Source organism: Schistocerca americana, chromosome 2 (genome assembly GCF_021461395.2).
Source record: "Schistocerca americana isolate TAMUIC-IGC-003095 chromosome 2, iqSchAmer2.1, whole genome shotgun sequence".
In the NCBI taxonomy this organism is placed as follows: Eukaryota; Metazoa; Arthropoda; class Insecta; order Orthoptera; family Acrididae; genus Schistocerca; species Schistocerca americana.
This window is the reverse complement of record NC_060120.1, coordinates 141,421,003-141,443,647: the sequence shown is the minus strand read 5'-3', so window position 1 is coordinate 141,443,647 and position 22,645 is coordinate 141,421,003. Positions and strand designations below refer to the sequence as shown.

Sequence of the window (22,645 nt, the reverse complement as noted above, 5' to 3'; positions counted from 1 at the left end):
CGATGAAAGAAGGAAGTACAAAAATGTTCAGGAAAATTCAGGAATACAGAAGTACAAGTTGCTGGGGAATGAGATAAATAGGAAGTGCAGGAAAGCTAAGATGAAATGGCTGCACGAAAAATGTGAAGAAATCAAAAAAGAAATTATTGTCAGAAGGACTGACTCAACATGATTGTCGAAAGGACTGATTCAGCATATAGGAAAATGAAGACAACGTTCAGTGAAATTAAAAGCAAGGTTGGTAACATTAAGAGCTGCAATGGGAATTCCACTGTTAAATGCAGAGGAGTTTGCACATGGGTGGAAAGAGTGTATTGAAGGTTTCTATGAGGGGGAAGATTTGTCTGATGTGAAGCAGGAGTCGATTTAAAAGGTGTAGGTGATCCAGTGTTAGAATCAGATTTTAAAAGAGCTTTGGAGGACTGAAGATCAAATAAGGCAGAAGGTATAGATAACATTCCATCAGAATTTCTAAAATTCTTGTGGGAATTGGCAGCAAAACAATCATTCACATTGGTGTGTAGAACGTATGTGTCTAGCAACATACCATCTGACTTTGGGAAAATATCATCTACATAATTCCGAAGACTGCAAGAGCTGACAAGTGCACGAATTATCACACATTCAGCTTAACAACTCATGTATCCAATTTGCTGACAAGAATAATATACAGAAGAATGGAAAAGGAAATTGAGGATATGTTAGATGACAATCATCTTGGCTTTAGGAAACATAAATGAACCATAGAGTGAATTCTGATGTTGCGGTTGATAATGAAAGCAAGACAAGAGAAAACTTAAGACATGTTCATAGGGTTTGTTGACCTAGAAAAAGCATTCAACAATGTAAAATTGTGCAAGATGTTCGAAATTTGTGAAAAATAGGGGTAAGATATAGAGAGAGATGGGTAACATACAATATGTACAAGAGCCAAGAGCGAATAATAAGAGTGGATGACCAAGAAGAAGTGCTCATATTAAAGAGGGTGTAAGATAGGGATGTAGTCTTTCACCCTTATTGTTCTATCTATACATTGAAGAAGCAACGTCAGAAATAAAATAAAGGTTCAAGAATGGAATTAAAATTCCAGGTGAAAGGATATCAGTGTTACCATTCGGTGATGACATTGCAATGTTACCGTTCGGTGATGACATTGCTATCCTGAGAGAGAGTGAATGCTGAATGGAATGAACAGTCTAATGAGTATAGAATACAGTCTGAGAGTAAGTTGAAGAAAGACAAAAGTAATGAGAAGTAGCAGAAATGAGAACAGTGAGAAACTTAAGATCAAAATTGGTGGTCACGAAGTAGATGACGTTAAGGAATTCTACTACCTAGGCAGCAAAATAACCAGTGACAGATGGAGCAAGGAGGACATCAAAAGCAGATTACCACTGGCAAAAGAGCATTATGGCCAAGAGAAGTCTACTAGTACCAAACATAGGCTTAATTTGAGAAATAAATTTCTGAGAAATGTTTGCTTGTAGCACAGCATGGCATGATAGTGAAACATGGACTGTGGGAAAACTGGAACAGAAGAGAATCGAAGCATTTGAGATGTGGTGCTGCAAATGAATGTTGAAAATTATGTGGATTAATAAAGTAAGGAATGAGGAGGTTCTGTGGAGAATTGGGGGGGGGGGGGGGGGGGGGAAGGAATATGTGGGAAACACTGAGGAGGAGGGACAGGATGATAGGACATCTGTTAAGACAGCAGGGAATGACTTCTATGATACAAGAGGGAGCTATAGAGGGCAAAAACTTTAGAGGAAGACAGAGATTGGAATACAACCAGCATATAATTGTAGACAGTCGGCACCCAGAATGGGGTGGGTAACATCTGTGGCAGTGAAAGTCCATAGGAGTTTGTGCTGAAGGCCTAAATCGAGTACACACCCCATAAGTAGTGAGTTGGATAAATTGGAGTCTGTGTTGACAAGTTAGTGGACAGGGGATTTAGTGTCATTCAAATCCTGTACAAATAGAAGCTGTGAAGTGGTACAGCAACCGGGTGCGCCTAGTGCCAGTGTCTTTCAGGGTTCAGGAACCAGCAGCACAGAGTCTGCAGTTGGTGGCATTCTCACCAAACGTCTGGTGGTTTCAGTTGTCAGAGGGGCGGTTAGAACCATGCCAGCAGGGCAGCTCTTTTTGCATGGGCTGTCATCACGTGGGTGGGGGCATCAGCACCTGATAGTGGTTGAGTGATGTGTAGGTGTGCGATGCTGGTGGTAAGTGCTGCCATCTCAGAGCTCAGGCATTTCAGAATCTGGTAGAGGTCAGCAGCCTGCTTGCTGGCCCTAGGGTCATTAACAGCAGCTGGTGCAAGTGACGTCATGTACATGGGTGCTTGTAGTGGGGATGGAGGGCCGGGTGAATAGCCAGCCAGAGTCATGGGGTGATAGCCGGTGTTCCGAGCTGCAACCTTAGCAGGGAAGGAGTTCAGGGTCTCGAATAGTTTATCGGCCAACACTGTTGTGTCGCTTAGCAATAAATGGGCATGCGAGGCCAGGTCAGCCTATATTGGGGGGGGGGGGGGGGGGCCATGCACCAACCTACAATTTAGGAGCAGGCCTTTGGGGTGGATTCATGGCTCAATGAGTGCTCAGATGTGACCCAGCAACTGGGACAGGCACATGTCGTTGCACTGCGTGAGTGATAATAAATTACATGCCCATTGCAACTCCGAAGGTGCAAAGCTGGATATAATGTGCTCTTTTAGTTTAGTGTAGCTGCTGGAGGGGATGGGTATTATATAACACCTCGGGCTTGGGCAGCGTTGGTCTGGTCAGGTGGCCAACAACCTTGCTGAAATTCATTGCATCACTCGTGATAGAGCATCCTGCAGATTCTGCCTCAATGGAAGCAAACCACAGGTATACCTCTCGCAGGCTGCAGGTGGGCAAGTGAGCAGCTGTGCGATCTTAGGGAGGATCTGCAGAGTTGGCTCATGCTGTGCGTGCTGCGCCATTGGTTAGCTGGGCCAGATGGTTCTGTAGTGCTGACTGTTGTGTGTGAAGTTCCGCCATCTCCAAAAGTGCTCATACGTGCTGGGGCGGCAGGGGTTAAGGGAGAGTGTTGGCTGGAGAGCCTGTAGGGTGTGACGGCCGCAGGAGTGGGAATGTTTGGTGGTGACATTGTGACTTAACAGTGTGCAGGCAGCGTGTCACGGTGTGCAACCTGGTGCTGACAAGCAGTATTGTGGAAAAAAGGGTATGTAGGATATGTACTGTGTGGACCAAGCAGTACAATCTCTGTCATGTGTTGCTGCAGAAAGGAGGGTTCAGTATGCCACACGGTGAAAGTGTGACTTGTCTGGGCACGCAGCTGTCAGCTGTGGGAGAGGCGTGGTTGTGGGCGCTGAAGGAGAGTGTGCATGGAGGGACGCAGGAGGGGAGTGGTGGTGTGAGCAGAGAGAGGCCATATGTGGAGGGATGCAGGATGGAAGTGGTGAAGGCAGAAACAAGTGGGATGCATCCTGCCAACCTAATGGAAACTAATTGCACAACCACATGGGGTGTGCTAATCGGAATAATAAGAAAAGAAAAACCAGCTTGTTTGGGTAATGAGACTCAGTGCTTTGGTTTAGAGAGTGTCACCAGTGAAGAAATGATTTAGAGACTCCCTTGTGTGCTCCTAGGGTCATACGGTAATTAATAAAGGCAACAATAAATAATGGGTGTTAGATGCTTTGGTACCTTGGCTGGCAGGTACTTCACTGATCGCTGGATTCTGGTCAGCACAGCTTGTTGTCATCTGCTACAAGTGGAGACAAACGGAAGGAGTCACCACAGTCCCTTCATTGTCAGTCTCTTCAAGTGATCAACAACTTGAAACAACTCATAAAAATCATCAAACTTTCATTAAGCTGGCTGTTTTTTATTTTCACGGTAATGGGGTAATCTAAATACCTATCCTGTTCCCGTTGCTTTTGAAGGAAGTTATGCATTAACCATTTGTGTAATTGTACATCAAAAATAGTTCTCATTATTACTTTCTTGTCTCTCTCACAACCAATACTTGAGGAGAAATTAATTTTTGAAGCCTGTAAATCAGTCACTCTGTTTCCCCATTCTAATGTGTGCGATCATGTGTTATACACAAGTTTGTTTCTTTCTTTCTTTCTTTTTTTGAGATATTTACTACCTTCTCATCAAAAACTTTGTCCAAATCTGATTTCACTTTTTGACTACACTCATGTAGTACTTTGTTCAAATTTTGTCCATGATCATCAGGGTATGTGTTTGTATTGTCAGGTTTTTTGTTCAAATACTAGTTTTTTATCACAGTTGTCAAGTTTTTTGTTTAAATTTTGTAAAAACTTCATTAATTAAAAACTCCCTCCTTCCTTCATTCTCAACGTGATTATTGTCTACTCCTGTGTTGTGATTCAGTATGTTTGTCCACAATTAAAATTCTATGTTTCAGTACATCTACAACTTGCATTCTGAAGAATGCAGGTCAATTAATGAAATCCTTAGGAACAGTGTCCTGATTAGCAATGTCCTCACCATTCTCAGTGAATTGCCATTGTTGTTCGAATAACTGTAAACACACTTTATTACTAACAGTTCATTGTCTATATTATTTTTCCTGTTTAACGTTGCTTGAAAAATCAAGGTGCCACGGCAAATTCCAACTTCACTTACCATACATTGATGCTGGCAGTCAGGCTCCTAACAGGAAGATGACTGCGGTATGCAGCATCCTCATCGCCGGTCTCCATATATAACATGACCATTGTATGTGCTAAATTATGACAGTGCTGCTGCCTTTCTCCACTCCAGGAAGTTAATGGTATATTTACTTCATTTACTGGTCATTTGAGAAAGCGGATAACAACAGGTTCAATTAAGAAGAGTGATTGTTAGTTGATCTCAAATTGTACAGTATATTATCAGAATCATTACTCATTTAAAACACTTTTAAATACATTTGGCTTTAGCAGTACTCCACGTACTACCATACGACATTTATTGTTTTAGACTGGAACCTTAAAGTGAACAAATGTCACAAAGAATGACAAATATATCAGTGTGGGAGGATTAGGGAATAGTAGTCCTTGCACTCAAATGATAACATACAATGGCAGTGTGTATACCCTTTTTTCTGTATGATACTGCCTACCAGTTTGCAATCTTAGACTTGTAACTTTATGTTGCAGATTACATGAGTAGTTAATGAAATTTGATATTCCATTCACAGACTGTCACAGATTAAGACTGAAATAAGAAGATGGCAGATGAAACCTAACACTAGTCAGCAGACAATTCTTTCTGTCTGTATGAACAACCCTGAAATATTATATTATCACCTTGTACATATGAAGGAATGACTGATGGACAGGTAGCTGTCATGTCAGTGACCCATACTCAAAATGCTATCACCAAACTTGCTACTTTTCATCAAAATAGATCAATTACTAAACAATTGCTTTTGCTACATCTGTGTTGCCAGGTCTTACTTCTGCCTTTGCCGATGTCAGCTGACCTAATTCCACATACATAGACACAGTCACTCTTACACAAGCAGAAACAGATATAAAATTATAATAATTTTTATACAGCTATTTAGATAAGTAAGTTACCTCTCGGTTTAGACAGAATTGCCATGCATCATTGTAATAAGATTGTATTTTCTTATATAAAATTAAAAGTATTTGCACTGTTACTTATTGAATCTATTGAGCTATCTCTAAGTAAAAATGATAATCAGACATGAAATATCCATATGTCAAGCTCTGTTTTCATCAATATGTATACATATTGCTGTGAAAGGCACAATCTCTGAAAAACAAAGGAAGTTAAATGATTGTTATTTTGATACAATTTACACTTCTTCTGCAAGACATCTGAATTCCTATACTTGACTGAAACGTTACTGCCAAATATTCGACTACAAGTGAGAATCCATGTTTCGATCCAAATAGAATATATTTATTATTATTATTGTTCTGAATAACTGATTGATTCTGAGTCTTATTTGCTTTTACTTATCTCTGTATAAAAGTTTTCTGTGTATTGTTTAGTTGTGGCGTAAAGACTCATCGATGTGTTGGTAATCGGCTGTCCAGAGAAGTATGATGCCGAGACATAGTTGCTGCTGCAGATAGCAATTACTGGATTTGTAGTGCATCAGATGTTCTTGATGGAACAGGAGGATCAGATGGCAGTAAGCCATCGTGTAAATGAGCAGTGAACAAATCAAGTTTTAGAAATGCTAATAATTCCAGCTGCTGCTGCAATGCACCAACTTACTGTTGAAACTTCTTTAAACAACTGGGATGTAAAGTGAAAATGGGATTTACTGGTGTGGTTAACAGTTTCACACAGTTTTTAAGCCCAACAATGGTTGACCACTGGTCTTTATTTATTAATGTTTCAATGTGAAATTTATTGTATGTTTTGGTCCTCACAGTAAATGCTTTTTAACAATAGTTGATCGATTCACTGTCCACCTTCTCAAACACAAAACTCTACAAATATTCATTTTCAGTTATATGACCTATGCATCCACTATAGTTGAGTCTCATTCTTCTTGGTGGACAAAATAATGCACACATTTTCTCCTGATACAACAGGTATTCAAGTTCTTGTGATGAAAACCACCTCCAGCCCCCTCTTCTTCCCAGAAACTTATAATCTTCGACCACCTGATGTCTTCTATACCAATCTGTTTACCAAACCTTTAGTCTTGACTCTTGCAAATCTTTCTCTCGTGTCTCCTCCACTGAATTTCAAAACTGGTGGCCCTTCATTAAATTTGGTACATTCATTGCAACAATGCCACTATGGCAAGCTTCTGTCAACTTTTTTGTTGTGCTTGCCTCTGAACTCCAGAGACTGCTTCCAATATCTCAATATTTTAACTCTCTTCTCCACATTACTCCATCCAACTATTACCACAAAGAAAATCTGCTTCCCTCTGCAGAATACCACTCTTCTTGCTGCTAAAAGTCTACACATCCCTTCTGTCCTTTTCACTTCAACATCACAGCTTCAACTGTTCATCTTCACCTGTCCCTTACATCGTGAGAAAAATGTACAGCGATTACGCTTCACCTATTAGACCAATGCCATCTCTTTTACATATACATTACCCAGAAACATGACACAAACACATTTATGTTACTTTTTCTTAACATTTGTCTTGAAACATACACAAAAATGTCACAGGGAATCAATACAATACAAGTTACATTAACACACTGTGGATTGATCATGAGTTTACTTGTGTTTCATGTGCCATTCATTATGGACGGGTCACGGGATAACTCAAGCTTTCTACACGTTGTCTGTAGATGCTATCTGCTGTGATATATTTTAACTGCTTTGTCTGTTTAGGTGTTACCACCAATAGTCAGTGTATTAAACTTGATTGCCTTCACGTATGTTTTGCTTATTTAAAATTTTGATTGTATTTTGATATTTCAAATAGATACTATTTTCATCTTGAAGTTCCTCCTACTTTTAGAGATGGCCCTATTCAGAAAATGGAAGGAAATGAACAAACCTGAAATACTTTTAACGGTTGGGGATGGTCCCCGCAAGAGTATCATCATGAGACTTGTAAAGAATTGTAAGGCCACAGTGTTTTCAAATAATTTCGACAATAATGATGAGGATTATTCTGTTTATGTGAATGATTTTTTTTTCCTTCATAATGTTGACCCTTTTGAGACAGCACTGACTATGCCAAGGCAAAAATGAGATGCAGACACCATCTCAAATGTAAGTCAGCGTTTTAGGCATCATTTATCACTAAAATATGCTGCAGTAATTAGCAGTGGGGAAAATGTCCATCACAAAGTCATGCCTCAAGGTTTCATTAACAGCATATATTTTACACAAGGATAAACCCAAGTAATGTTTATAATTGAATAACTTCCAGCAGCCATCAAATGAATAGTAGTATTTCATTATTGCCAGTCAAATAACAAGTAAATATGTAAAATAGTATGAAAGGAAGTTACTTAAAATACTCTACAGTGTTTAACATGTATTAGTGATTTTTTCTGATCACTAATTTTGTTGTTTGCATTGGTCTTGCAAAGTGCTGATTATCTATGGAAGAGATAATTTTAAAAATTCAGTCTATTCCCAAGTACTATTTGGGTGTGCAGGTTTCCTGGAAAATGTCATTAAGCAAGTTGAAGAAGCATTGCATAATTCATTAAACAGAAATCTGTGACACTCAGATTTATGCAAGTTTTAAATGCCACAGTTATGAGTACTGTATTTGCCTGTGGGAATCTTGATTTTTTCCTTGCTTAATTAACTCATTCCAAGTGAATGCTGTGATGACCCTACAAACAAACTCATGGGTGGTGCTTATCTAGGCCATCACAGGTTTAAAGTCTATTGGCTCTATTGATCTGCTTGACAGTGGAATGTAATATGTGATTTATTCATCTCATTATGTACAATTTTCAAATAATTTGATTTTATGTACAGGAGACATGTCAAGGTTTACAGAAGAAACTTTTTTCTCTTTTTTAAGAGGAATACAAAAGTTTACATTATATTGTACATTTTTAAGTTACAGCTACACAAGTACATAAAATAATACATGTAATACAATCCTTGTGTCCAGATTGTGAAGCTATCCTCAATGAATTCTTCGACAGAATAATAACACTTTTCCACCAGAAGAGTAAAGAGCAATCTTTTCAGTGACCAAGCTCCATCTTAAATATATCACTGCCTTTTATTTTATTGAAAATTTTTAACCCCATATACTCTGGCGTTTGGGCATAAAGTTCTAAACGGTGAGTTGGAAGTTTGAAATTATCTCTGTGGCGAGTGCTGTAGTTGTGGTCAAAACGGAAAGTGTCTAGTGTATGTTGATTTTTAAATAAGAACATTGCCACCTCATGTATGTAAAGTGAGGGGATAGATAGTATTTTTAAATTTTTTAACAGTGGTCTACAGGATTCTGGTTTTTTTTGCAACACACGTGTTTCTAATTACTTTCTTTTATAATACCAGGAGCCTAGTGACATTTGCTGAATTTCCCCAGAGGATTATGCCATAACGAATAACTGACTCAAAGTAGTAGTGATAAACTATCTTTCTGGTATCCATGTTTGTGGCACCTGACAAAATACCCATTGCAAATGCCAAGGTGTTCAGTTTATTTGCTAAGCAATCTATGTGTACCTTCCAATTTAAATTTTTATCAAGATTTAGGCATAAGAACTTCAAGTGGTTTGCTTCTGTGATATCATGATCATTGCAAGTTATCTTTATTTCAGTCCTTTCTACTGATTTAGCTTCAAATTGCATCATTTTGGTTTTAGTGTTATTTAGTTTTAGTCCATTTTGATGGAACTAAGATTCGAGTTTTTCTAAAGTAGTTTTGGCTTTTTCTGGAATACTTTCAGATACCTCATTTTCAATTAGAACTGATGTATCATCAGCAAATGAGACTGAATGGACATCAGTAGCAAGTGGTAGGACATTTACGTAAAAAAGAAACAGATAGGAAACCAATTTCCAACCTTGTGGGAGTCTTTGGGGAACTGTTTTCCAGTCTGAGGAATAATTGGTTCCATTTGAAGTTAAAATTACTCTTTGTTTCCTATCTGACAGGTAAGAGCTAAACCTTTGTAAAGCAGTGTCCCTGATTCCATACATCTGTAATTTGTGGAGGAGTAATGCATGGTTCGCTGAATCGAAAGCTTTAGTTAGATCACAGAATATTCCTGTGACCTTTCACCCTTATCTAACATGGAGCATATTTTTTGGGTAAACTCATTTATAGCATTCACAGTGCTTTTACCCTGTTGGAATCCAAACTTGTTTTTAAAAATTATATCATTTACAGAAAGAAATTTATTAATTTGTTTTGCTGCAATCTTTCAAACACTTTAGAGAATACCAGCAAAAGAGAGATAGGGCAGTAATTCCCCATATCTCCTGTCAATCCTTTTTTGAATAGAGGTTTGATCTCAGCATATTTCAAAACATTTGGAAAGCATCCCTGTTCAAAAGATTGATTTATAATAATTGACAGTGATTGAGAAATAATATCGTACACACACTTGATTACAGATGTGGTTATTTCATCCCACCCATGTGAGGTTTTGTTTTTTAGAGACAATATTTCCTTTCACACATCCCTTTGGGTGATTTTTTCGAATTGTTTAAAAGATGTGTTTTGGCCATTTTCCAAATTTGTGATGCCTTGATAGAATGTCATATCCACATCGGATCTTACTACATTTAGGAAGAATTCATTGAAACAACTTGGCATTTGAACAGGGTTTACTATAATTTCATTTTCACGTCTAATTTTCAATCTCTCATGAATTTTTACTTTGGCTCTTAATTCAAACTGAACAACTGACCACATTGTTTTTGTCTTATTTCTGTGGTCTCGTATGAATTTATTATTTGCCATTTTTTTAGCTGCCACTACAACTTTCCTAAATACAGCTTTATACTGTTTCACATAAGTAACAAAATCTGGATTTCTGTTTGATTTTAGCTCATTGTGGAGATCTCTCTTTCTGGCACTAGAAATTTTTATTCCTGTTGTAATCCATCTGAGTTTACCATTTACTTCCTTTTGCTTGGATCTACGAGGAAATGATTCATTAAATACCTCTAAGAAACAATTTAAGAATTTGTCATAGTTTATCGAGCTTGAACTATTGTGGTCTACAGCCGAGCTTATTATACTTAATTTACTGCAGGGGGGGGGGGGGGGGGGGGGGAGAATTGGCAGAATTCAAAGGACAAAACTGTTTTGCAGCCCTCACCATATCTGTCTAATGGATCATAAAGGCAATTAATTTAAAGATGGGCCACCTACAGGTACAGTTGTGAATGATACCGTTCACATTTTTTGCCTAGCACTATACAGCTCTTTGTGACATTCTGATCTTATAAAGTAAAATAAAGTAGTGGTTGAAAGCTTACAGTGTATTCAACTTTATAGTTTGGGTTACAGCATTTGATACACCAGTTTTAAATTTGATCCCATGATTAATTAAGACAAAAAAATTTAATTGATAAGCTGTGTGCTAATATTAATATATGTTTAACATTTTTATTGTTATGATGAAATCTTATTCTGTCATATGTATCAGTAGCCATGGAAACCAGTTGATGGACCACCTCATGGTTATGGCTCCTTCCATCAGCAATATTGGCTTGATGGACGACTTATTGCTGTTGCAGTAATTGACATACTGCCTTACTGTGTATCCTCTGTTTACTTTTATTATGACCCAGAGTTTGGTCATTTATCGTTAGGAACTTATGCTTCTCTCAGGTAAGCTGTAGTGTAAAATTACAATAAATGGAATTACTGGTGTAATTTTATTTTTGTTAAATACGTTTTTCCCATATGAAGTAGAAGCAGAATAATATTATTATTTCTTGGATACTAGTTTTCTAGGTATATTAAGTGTACATTTTATAGAGCTTTTCTCAATAATCTTGGCAAATGCATAAGCACTCTGACATTTGTGCAGGATACATATATCATACATAACAAATTTCCTTCCATCTCTGTTGGTCTCATTGTTAATGGGATATTAAAACCCAGTGTGTTTCCTAAAATCTTTTTCACTTGGTAAATCAAACTTAAGAATGATGAACAAGAAACACAAGATTATATAAACATGAGAGAGACCACCTTTGCTTTGTTTGCAATGCTGTTGGTGGTGATTTAAAAATGTTGAAAAAATCATTAACTGTCTTAGCCTCTGAAGTAAACAGCTTCAGCAAACTAGAATTTATATTCAATTTACCAGGTGACCATACTGCTGGCATCTGATAAACTATTTGATTTGCCAGAACTGAAATACATTTGGAAACATTAAAAAAAGGGAGACAAAGACCATACCTTGAGAATGAACACCTCCTCTTTGTTTACTGATTTCTGTACAACTGGTTTACTACTTCCTAGAATACAAATGTCAGAAAGAAACAGGTCAGCTGCACATTCAGTTTCGACACCATAGGATATTTAGAAATTAATAAGAATGTTGAACAACTATGCATATCACAAAGTAAATCCTTGCTGGTCTGGGTTTGATTAAATGCAATATGTATATATACTAAGGAATTGGAATAAATAGAAAGCGATGACCAAATTACCAGGATTATAGGAGGAAGGGAAGCTGGTAACGAGTTGCAATATTACATCATGAAGTTTCTGTTGGTAGGGCTTCAGATGTGGAGGCCAAAGCCTGGCATGCATATCCCATACAGCCGCCAGTGAAGCAGGTGTGTGTTAAATTGAAAATCATTGGTAGTTTCTCCATGTGTTCCATAACTGTTTGTGCAGGTAATGAAAAAGCTGCTCCACTTGCTCTGTAGAACTTTTCGAGTCCACTACCAGTTTCAGCTTTTTTGTTAAGCTATTCTGATTTAATACCAGTGATCACTTCTAGCTACTTCTGCTACTTTGGAGCTGAAAGAGCTAGTGTCCAACACTGTACTAATTTTTCATATAAAAAAACTTGTCTGTCTAGCAGAATCTTCAATGATGATATCACATCTGCAGGACATATGTGATGTTTGCACAAGGTGACTGGAGCAGTGAAAGATTGATTGTCAAATTAGTTTATACCTCTTTATAACTTTGGTCCTTGAGTAGTTATGTAAGTATTCCTGTGTCCCGATTCCAACAGAACTGCAGAGAGATGGCACCATTGTTCCATTCTATAAAGACAGCAGGAGTGGACCTGCCTTCTGAGATAGATAGGCACAAAAAAAAAAAAAAAAATTAAACTTGCGGAAATTGAGGCTCATTTGTAAGGCTGCTATGTGCAACTTTTTTAAGAGAAACTGTCATGATGTCCCTTAGCATAAATCATTTCTAGCATGCCACAGCATGTCCAAGGATGAAAAAGCTTCTGAAATCAGTAGTGTGTAATCTTAGGTAATTTCTTAAATAATTGGAAGTGGGATGATAAACGCCCAGAAACCAAACTGTCCAGAAACTGGGAAGACAGATCTTTGGTTCCTCAGGGTCATGATGTGTCTAGTTGTATTCTAAGTCCTTCAATTAATTGCTAAATTAGCCTATCTCTTTTTAAGATTTCTCAGTTAAAAAAGTGATCAACATTTTAGTATGGGTGGTTGGCTTCACAAGGTTCTTTATAATATGTTAGTGCCTGGACTCTGATCCTAACAGTGAAACAGTATTCAATGTTCTGTTTAATTTCTTACGTACAGCCCATGATTTAGGAGACAGATTCAACACCTGAAAGCACCTAGTGCTACTGGGAAATCTGTTTTGATTTGAGTCATCTTTGTGCAGCCAAGGAAAAGCTAGTATTCACTAGTGCATCAGCAGCAATGCAGCCCCATTTTTTCTTTGCAATGAAACTTTATGTACCATCTTCAACATACCAGTCAGTCAGATTACACAGAGAACGAAATCTGCTACATCTCTAACAATAACAAAGTGAGATAACTGTGTAGATCTTTAAAGCTAATAGGTAAGGGAAGTCATCGGGACTTTTAAAGGTAGTAAATAAACTGACAGATTGTATTTGAATGGTTCATGTGGTGATTTCAATCGGACAGTGTCTGCAGTAAAATGGAAATCGAGATCAGAAAAATTAAAGGTCTGCATAGAAAACACTAATTTCTGTTCAGTAATACACAGATATTTATAACGGTGATGGTTTTTACTTCAATAGAAGGCAGCAGAATGCACAGGAGTTTTCTTCCAGCATGATTTTTCACTCTACAGCATAGTGTGCATTGATTTGAATCTTCCTGGCAGTTTAAAACTATGTTGGACCGGGTCTCAAACTTTGGACTTTGTCTTCCGCAGGCAAGTGCTCTACCAACTGAGCTATCCAAGCACAACTCACAATCTGCTCTCATGGCTTTACTTCTATTAGTATCCCATCTCTTGCCTTCCAAACTTCACAGAAGCATTACTGCTAGAAAGGAAATTGTGGAGAAATTGTGTTGCTGGAGTCTGGGACTCACAGTTTTAATATGCCAGGAAGTTTCAAGAATTTTCTTATTTACAGGACTGCATGCCCAAGTGAAAGATAGTTTATTGCACCAGTTAGTAAGTCCCTTAAACAGCTACATTACAAAACTTCATGTATTATGTTTATGATAATCACATGCAAGTCATAAATCATAGAAACTGTTCCTTTTGTGAGAGAGAAATATTTATGATAAAAAATTATTAATTTCATTTATGAATGATTTATTAACAGGTTACAAACTATTCAGTAACTAAACCAATTACAAAGAGTTTTTATAAAAATCAAGTTTATCTCAAAATACTGTGGAATAACAGTTTGTAGTGAGCCCTCAAGCATTTTTTCCTTTTGCTACAGCTATTTACAGCACTTAAGAAGTAAGCTACTAACACAAAAATTGGCAGGAAAATTGTTGGTTTCCTCAGGCATTAAGATTAGGGAGAAGTTTGACATTACTACTTATAAATTCAAATTTTTTGCTCCCATCACTGCCTGTAATATCCCACACTGTAAAATAATCTTGCGAATTTTCTGCGAGATCTGTGTAACGATATCCAGCTCGAGAGCTACAGCTCTTTATCAGAACATAATAGAACTGAGAGAGTTGACTGGATGTGGTGCAAGTTTTTATTTAACAACTCCTGCTGTCCTCAGCTAATTCTTGCATCATTTTGAACACATACAGTTTTCAGTTAGAGTCTGTTTTGCTAAGACACTTCACTTCATGGTTGTTTCCTGCACCAGAGATTTTGTTTTTTCAAACAAAATATGTTTGTCTCTTTGATATTTGTGGAAATACTAACTTTAATGCAAGTTACATTGTGAATATTGCTAGTAGAAGAATAAAGATACTGTGAGATCATCTTCAGCTTTTGTAGTCCCGTCTTCCTCAGTTGCGTGTAATGTACATATTCCAGGCCACTGATGATGCCTTGCAGAAAATAAAGGAAAAACATGTATGGCACTAAAATTGTGTTTTATTCAGTTGCTGTCAGATGGTCCACAAGTAAAAATTATCAATATACCATAATACTGTGAGATCAGTATAAAAACCTAAAGAAATATTTGTGAAAACTTTGTGAAAAACATATATGTGACATCTATCTTTCCCCTAGTCATGTATGCTTCTACAGCCATGCATTTTTGCTGTAGACGTTCCTGCTTAGCCATTTTGCACTTTGTCAGTTTCATTTTATAGTTGCCTGTATTCCTTTTCATCTGCTTCATTTGCTGCATTTTTATATCTTCTTGTTTCATCAGTTAAAACCAAAATCTCTTGTATTATCCAAGGGTTTCTTCTAGGTCTTGTGTCTTTGCCAATTTGATTCTCTGCTGTGTTCATGTTTCAGCTCCCAAAGCTTCATATTTGTCTTCTATTGCATTCCCCCACCCAACCCCTCATGGTTTAGTTAGTCCTTGATTAATGCTCCCTTTGAAACTCTCAACAACATCTGGTTATTTCAATTTATACAAGTCCCATCTCCTTAATTTCCTGCTTTTCTCCAATTTCTTCAGTTTTAATCTTCAGTTCATAAAAAATAAATTATGGGTAGAGTCCACTTCTGCCACAGAAAATGTTTGCAAATGTGAAATCTGGTTTTGAAATATCTGTCTTGACATTACTCTGTAACTCCTGATCTCTTCCACATGTACAGGATGAACATTAATAAAACCAACAAAGTGCAGGGACAAATTCCTGGCCAGAAATGGAGAAAAACGATGGTTTGAACATGTGTCTGGAAATGCAGAAATTGCTTATGTGTGTGCAACAATAACAAATTGTCCTGGAACACAGTACAGAGCTGAACTGCATCCATGTCACAACAGATGTTCAAAGTGGCCATCCATAGGATTGCAAGTGATAGGCATAGTAGCAGTTGTTATGCAGGATACACATAATCATACTTTGACTCACACCATGTTGACAAGCCACTTGTCTGGAGCTGGTACTAGGGTTCATCTCAATATCCTGCAGGACCCAGTGTTCCAGATCTGGTGTATGCATAGTCCACCATATAACTGCACATTTGTCTGTCTGAAAGGACGCAAGGTCACACAAATGCCCAAAAAAGGCTTGAAATGTTGTGCAATATAGAGGGTAAGCACAAAGTCTTGCCCTGATTATAAAAATTTATAACAGAATAACCATTTGACATAATATGTATATTTGATGCCATTATGTAGGTTAGTGTTGCTAGTTGTTGTGACCAATAGATGGCGCTAGTGCTCCACAACATCGACGCTGTCTGTTAGGTCACATTAGTTGCTGGTGAAATGGCATCGAAGCAGGAGAAAGTGTAATGTGTGCTTTGGTTTCATGAAACGAAATCGCCCATCAGTGTTCAGCGTAAATTTCAGGCTTCTTATGGACGCAGCCCTCCTGATGTTAAATCAAATAAGTGATGGCAGGCAGCGTTGAAGATCGTCCTCGAAATGGCAGGCCTCTTGTGAGTGATACAACTGTTGATCATGTTCGGCAATCGTTTCAATGGAGTCCGTCTAAATCAACTCATCAAGCCTCACATGAACTTCAAATACTGCAAGCAAGTGTGGTGAAGATTCTTCATGAAAGGGTTAGGTTGCATGCTTACAAAGTGCAAATCCTGCAGACCTTGTAACTGAATGATTTGCTGACATGTGCTGAATTTGCAACTGAGATTCTCAATAGGATTGATAGCACAAATGATTACTTAAATCGCATATGCTTTATCGATGAATCTACCTTTCATGTCAGTGGAAAAGTAAATAGGCATAATTTCCGTATATGGGGTTCAGAGTCTCCACATGCTACTGTACAGTTACAGCGAGACAGCAAAAAACTGAATGTTTGGTGGGGTCTCTTGCATAAAAAGGTTTTTGGATCGTTTTTCTTCACAGAAAAATCCATTATCACTAACATTTACTGAGACGTTTTGCAACAGTTCACTGCCCCACAGTTAGAAGAGTATCAACCATGGATAATTTTCCATCAAGATGGAGCACCTCTCCCTATGGGCTTTAATAGTGCATGATTTCCTGGATGAAACTTTTTTGGATTGGAAGGAATGGTCCAACACCCTGGCCACCCAACTCTCCAGACATTACACCTCTTCACTTTTTTGTCTGGGGCTATATCAAGGACAGAGTCTTTGTCACACCAGTTGCTGACATCGACAAACTGAAGGCTAGGATACAAGCTGCCGTGGGTACTGTGACAGAACACATGTTAAGAAAGACCTGGCGGGAACGGGAATCCGCCTCGACATTCTCCAAGCTACCAAGGGAACACACATTGAGGTTTACTAACATAAGTGGTCTTAAAAAAAAACTAGTAACACTAACCTACGTAACAGCATCAAATGTAAATTATTATGTCAAACAGTTATTCTGTAATAAATTATTATAATCAGGGCAAGAATTTGTGGTCGCCCTGTAGTTGGTGTCTATGAGGGCACTTATTTTGGAATAGATGTATTTCCTCTTGACCGTTTCCATCTGCTTGGTCACATGCAGACATCATCTTCGCTTATTCCTGACATGAATAGCAGACCATTCTGCTGCTTCCAAGATGCTGCGTCATTCACACAGCCTGCAACACACAAGGAACACATGGCACGTGGTTCATTCAGTCAGCACCTTCTACCCTGGCAATGATGCATTTCTGGACACATGTTCATAGGATCTTTTTTCCTCCCTTTTCAGTCAGGAATCTGTCCCTGCAGTTTCTCAGTTTTAATAATGTTCACCCTGTATAATCTTCTTTCGTGCTTCTTAAACAAAGTGTTAGTAATAATTAAATTAAGCACTGTAGAAAATTCTACTAAGCAGTTTCCCCTTTTATTCCTCCCCCCCCCCCCCCCCCCCCCCCCCCCCCACCACCACCACGTCCACCACCACCACCGACCCAGTTCATGTTCTACTATATTTCCTTCCCTTCCTTTTTCTGTTATCAAATTCTAGCCCCCCCATTACAAGTAAATTTTTGTCTGCTATATCTATCTGAATAATGATAGTCTAATTTGTATGTATCTACTATACAAATTCACTGTCATTTATAATGTTCCAGAAAGCTGAAGTAAAACTTTAGACACACACACACACACACACACACACACACACACACACACACACACCTGACAACCATTAACAAAATAATGTTTGTCGTGATGAGTTTTCATGAATTGCCTCCACAGTTTGTCTGCTACTTATTGAGACACACACTGTTGAGCGAAAACTTGTGACCACTGCCCTTCACAAGATTAATGTCATCTTGAGGTACTGTGAGCACTTAGTACAATAAGAAAAGTGTATAAGCTGAGCAGAGACAAATGGAGGATCATTCTAGCCATGATTTTAGCCATAAATGGTGAAATCCAAGGACTTCAAATTTTATGACAAAGGGCGGATTGTTATAGCTTGGCATCTAGGAGCAAACATCTTGGAAATGACAAAGCTGTTCAGCTGTTTGCTTGCTGCTGTTGTGAGCATTGATGGAAAGTGACTGAAGGTTGGTGAAACCAAGAGTAAGCAACAAGGTGTTTGATGTTCTTGCCTTATCAGAGAATGTTGAGGTCAGGTGCTTGCCCATTCAGTAAAGCTGGATAAGCGATGAATCTGATAGAGTACAGTGCTGATACAGACACAAGTATTTTGAAGCAAAATGTTCAGTGAATATTGTTGAACATTGGGCTCAACAGCAGACAATACCACTGTTTTCTCATGTTGACCTAGCATCATTGTCAATTAAGACTGCAGTGGGCACAGGATCTTGGAGATTGATCTATGAAAATGTATTGGATGAGTAATATTTTTTGTTATATCAGGTCGATGCTCATGTGTGGATACATTATGACACAGGCAAACGAGTTGCTTGAAACAAACACCATGCCAGAGACGTAGGCCAGTGGGGTAATATTATGCTGTGCAGGACATTCATCAGGGCTTCCATAGTACCTGTGATAGTAATCAAAGACACAATCACAGCTGTGGGCAATATTAATATAAATTTGGATCACCTGCATCACTTTAAGGTTTATGTCATTCTTCCAGCAGGATAGCTGTCTACATCTACATCCACATCCACATCTGTCAATGTCACAAAGCCAGAATCATGCTACAATGATTTGAGAAACATGATAGTGAAATCGTATTGATGTCTTGGCCACCAAATTTGCCTGATCTGAATCCAATGGGAAACATCTGGAATGCTATTAGGTGCCAGCTGCACTTTCACAAAGCATCAGCCCATAATTTACAGGGATTTTCAGGCCTGTGCATACACTATGTGATCAAAAGTATCCAGATACCTGGCTGAAAGTGTCTTACAAGTTCATGATGCCCTCCATTGGTAATGCTGGAATTCAATATGGTGCTGGCCCACCCTTATCCTTAATGACAGCAGGCATACGTTCAGTCAGGTGCTGGAAGGTTTCTTGGGGAATGGCTTCATGGAGTGCTGCACTGAGGAGAGGCACGAACTTGGTGTTCCAAAACATCCCAAAGGTGTTATACAGGATTCAAGTCAGGACTCTGTGCAGGCCAGTCCATTACAGGGATGTTATTGTCGTGTAACCACTCCGCCGCAGGCTGTGCATTATGAACAGGTGCTCGATCATGTTGAAAGATGCAATCGCCGTCCCTGAATTGCTCTTCAACAGTGGGAAGCAAGAAGGTGCTTAAAACATCAATGTAGGCCTATGCTGCCACACAAAACAACAAGGGGTGCAATCCCCCTCCATGAAAAACACGACCACACCATATCACCACCGCCTCCGAATTTTACTGTAGGTGCTACACACACTGGCAGATGATGTTCACTGGGCATTCACCATACCCACACCCTGCGATCGGATCACAACATTGTGTACCGTGATTCTTCACTCCACACAACATTTTTCCACTGTTTAATTGTCAATTGTTTATGCTCGTTACATCAAGCGAGACGTCGTTTGGCATTTATTGGTATGATATGTGGCTTATGAGCAGCTGCTCGACTGTGAAATCCAAGTTTTCTCACCTTCCGCCTAACTGACATAGTACGTGCAGTTCGGAATTCCTGTGTGATGGCCTGGTTAAATGTCTGCCTGTTACACATTATGACCCTCTTCAACTGTCAGTGTTCTCTGTCAGTCAACATGCTTTTGTGCTCTACACGTCCCTTCACATTTCCACTTCACTATCACATTGTAAACAGTGGACCTAGGGATGTTTAGAAGTGTGCAAATCTCACTTACAGATGTATGACACAAGTGACACAAATCACCTGACCACATTCAAAGTCTGTGAGTTCTGCAGAGTGCCCCATTCTGCTCTTTCTTGATGTCTAATGACTACTGAGGTCACTGATACACAGTACCTGGCAGTAGGTGGCAGCACAATGCATCTAATATTAAATTTTTGGGGGTGTCCAGATACTTTTGATTACATAGTGTAGATATATTGCACTATGTTCCACCAGAAATGTACAAAAGACTTGTCAGATGCATGTCACAAAGAATTGCTGCAGTATTGCGCTCCGAAGGTGGACCAACCAGGTGGCCACAGTATTTTAGCTTGTCAGTTTGGATAACCTTGTCTATGAACATACCCTTCTACTTCCTCAAGAGAAAAAAGAAAGTCTATTTTCTTCCTCTGGAACATAACACTATTATGAAGCATTAATTTCTGTCTTCACATGATAAATAAGATTATAAAATTAATGTCTCAAACACAGCCACATCAGCTTTTTAATAGTTTCATACTTAAGGGAAAAGTTGAGAAGGAAAATAAGTTAATAAGTTAATCCTTTTTCTTTGGGATAGACCATTCATTACATTTTGAGATTAACTATTCAGTACTACTTATTTCTGTACATGTGGTATATGTAGCAAGTATGAGTAGGAAGAGGAGGAGAAGAAGAGGTGTACAACAGAGTTGATATGGTCATTTTTTTAAAGACTGAAGTAATAATGTGCACCAGTTAAGAGATCCTAATCAAAAACAAAAGACATTTATTTTATTAAATATGCCTGCACAGTTTATTTTGAATTTATTTCTATTGCCCCTAGGAAAATGTATTGTTGTGGTAAAAGTCTATCCTAATTTTTACTGTTTTTTGTTACAGAGAGATTGCATTGGTAAGGTCTTTACACACACACAGCTCAGCACTGAAGTATTATTATATGGGTTTTTACATCCATACTTGTCCAAAAATGCGATACAAAGCTAGATACAACCCATCATTTCTGCTGTGTCCAGAAACATATACTTGGCATCCTATAGAACAGTGCCAAAGAAAGCTAGATGTCAGTCGATATAGCCGTTTTGAAGAAAACTCTTCAGTGCTGGATGAAGACGGTCAAATCAACATAAATGAGGTATGTGAAAATCAACTTTCAAATACTGTGTGTAGAATGAAGGGTTGGAACTGTTGCCAGTATGTGTAAAATTTCAAAGATGCACAAAATTATTTCTTTTTAATTGTATCAGAGAACTGTTGGTCTTCATTTTAAACCTTCCTTTATCTGTGCAAATTTTTAACTTCACATTAATTGCATGTTCAGTAATTTCACCTTTGATACTTTGTATTCATCCTTTCAGTATAATAATTATTGTTTTACTGCACATCTCTCTAATGTGGCTGTCTGTAACAGAGTTACTAATTGTGAAGAATGACTAATTGTGAAGAAACCTATATTTTCCAATATGTTGTGTTAGTATTATGCAATCATGCTCGAAGCATGTAATGCAGGGTAGATGTGTTGATTTGAGAACACATAAGTGGGTCTTGAATATACTTCTGTGTATGGTGCTAATCTGTATCCTTCGTCTATGTACACCATAAAGAAATTTATGCACCTATATTGCTCCCAGACACCCACCTCATTAGTTTTGCAAGACACAACAATAAGGAAATGCGCATACAGTCCAAATGCAACTACATAGCACAGAACTGCTTGAGGTTCTGAGTTACAAAGGATATACAGGGTACCACCTGGTGGCATTTCATCATACTAGCTAGACTTCCCAAGCTACACATTTATTTCGAGAATTTTTGGGTAGCATTTCACATGTCACACACACAAAACTTTACCTCAAAATTCTAACACTTTTAGATTACAGTTTTCTATACAAAACATTGCATGTCTACCCAGAAATATGACCTGTTTCTAAAATTCCTAATATTTCTTCTTGTAATCCATCACCCATTATAGTATTATTTTTTTGTTCGTCAAACTTCACCAGCAAAGATTTAACCTTGGCATCTAGTCTTATAGTATTGTTGATGGCATGCTGGACCTTGTAATACCATTTAAATGAAGGAGTATATCTGGATCCTTTCGTAACATGCTTTAGCTTCTCTTAAGAGTGTATATTCCTTGTCATGCAAAGGACTGTGTGGTTCCTGCCATACTTCAGACTAGTTGTATGAGCACATCCAAAAGATATTTGTGGTAAGTAATGGGTTAGGTAATCAGTTTTTGTTGCATGGCTAGTGCAGTAACCTAATATGATGAATCAAAAAACAGTGGCAGGTTGGACCAAATACTTTAAAAAACTAAAACTATGTTCTCTTTGCAGGATCTATCATTTCTCAGAGTTTGTTGCATGGTCATTTACACACCATGTACAATAAAAGGCAAAAAAGAATGTTCAGTGACTTCTCATTTTCATCCACTGCATATAGTTAATCATTGAAATCTCAAGGTTTATTGATTAATTGAAGTA

The 22,645-nt window shown here is 38.1% G+C and overlaps 1 protein-coding gene across 2 annotated transcripts in view; it reads left to right on the top strand.

Annotated features, from left to right (window-relative positions):
- LOC124595724 (arginyl-tRNA--protein transferase 1) overlaps positions 1–22,645 on the top strand; it is a 162,904-nt gene that overhangs the window by 115,318 nt on the left and 24,941 nt on the right. For both annotated transcript variants that reach the window (XM_047134591.1, XM_047134590.1), the window contains exons 8-9: positions 11,093–11,274; positions 21,042–21,294. In XM_047134591.1, coding sequence (XP_046990547.1) covers positions 11,093–11,274; positions 21,042–21,294 — 435 coding nt within the window. The remainder of the gene's footprint in view (positions 1–11,092; positions 11,275–21,041; positions 21,295–22,645) is intronic.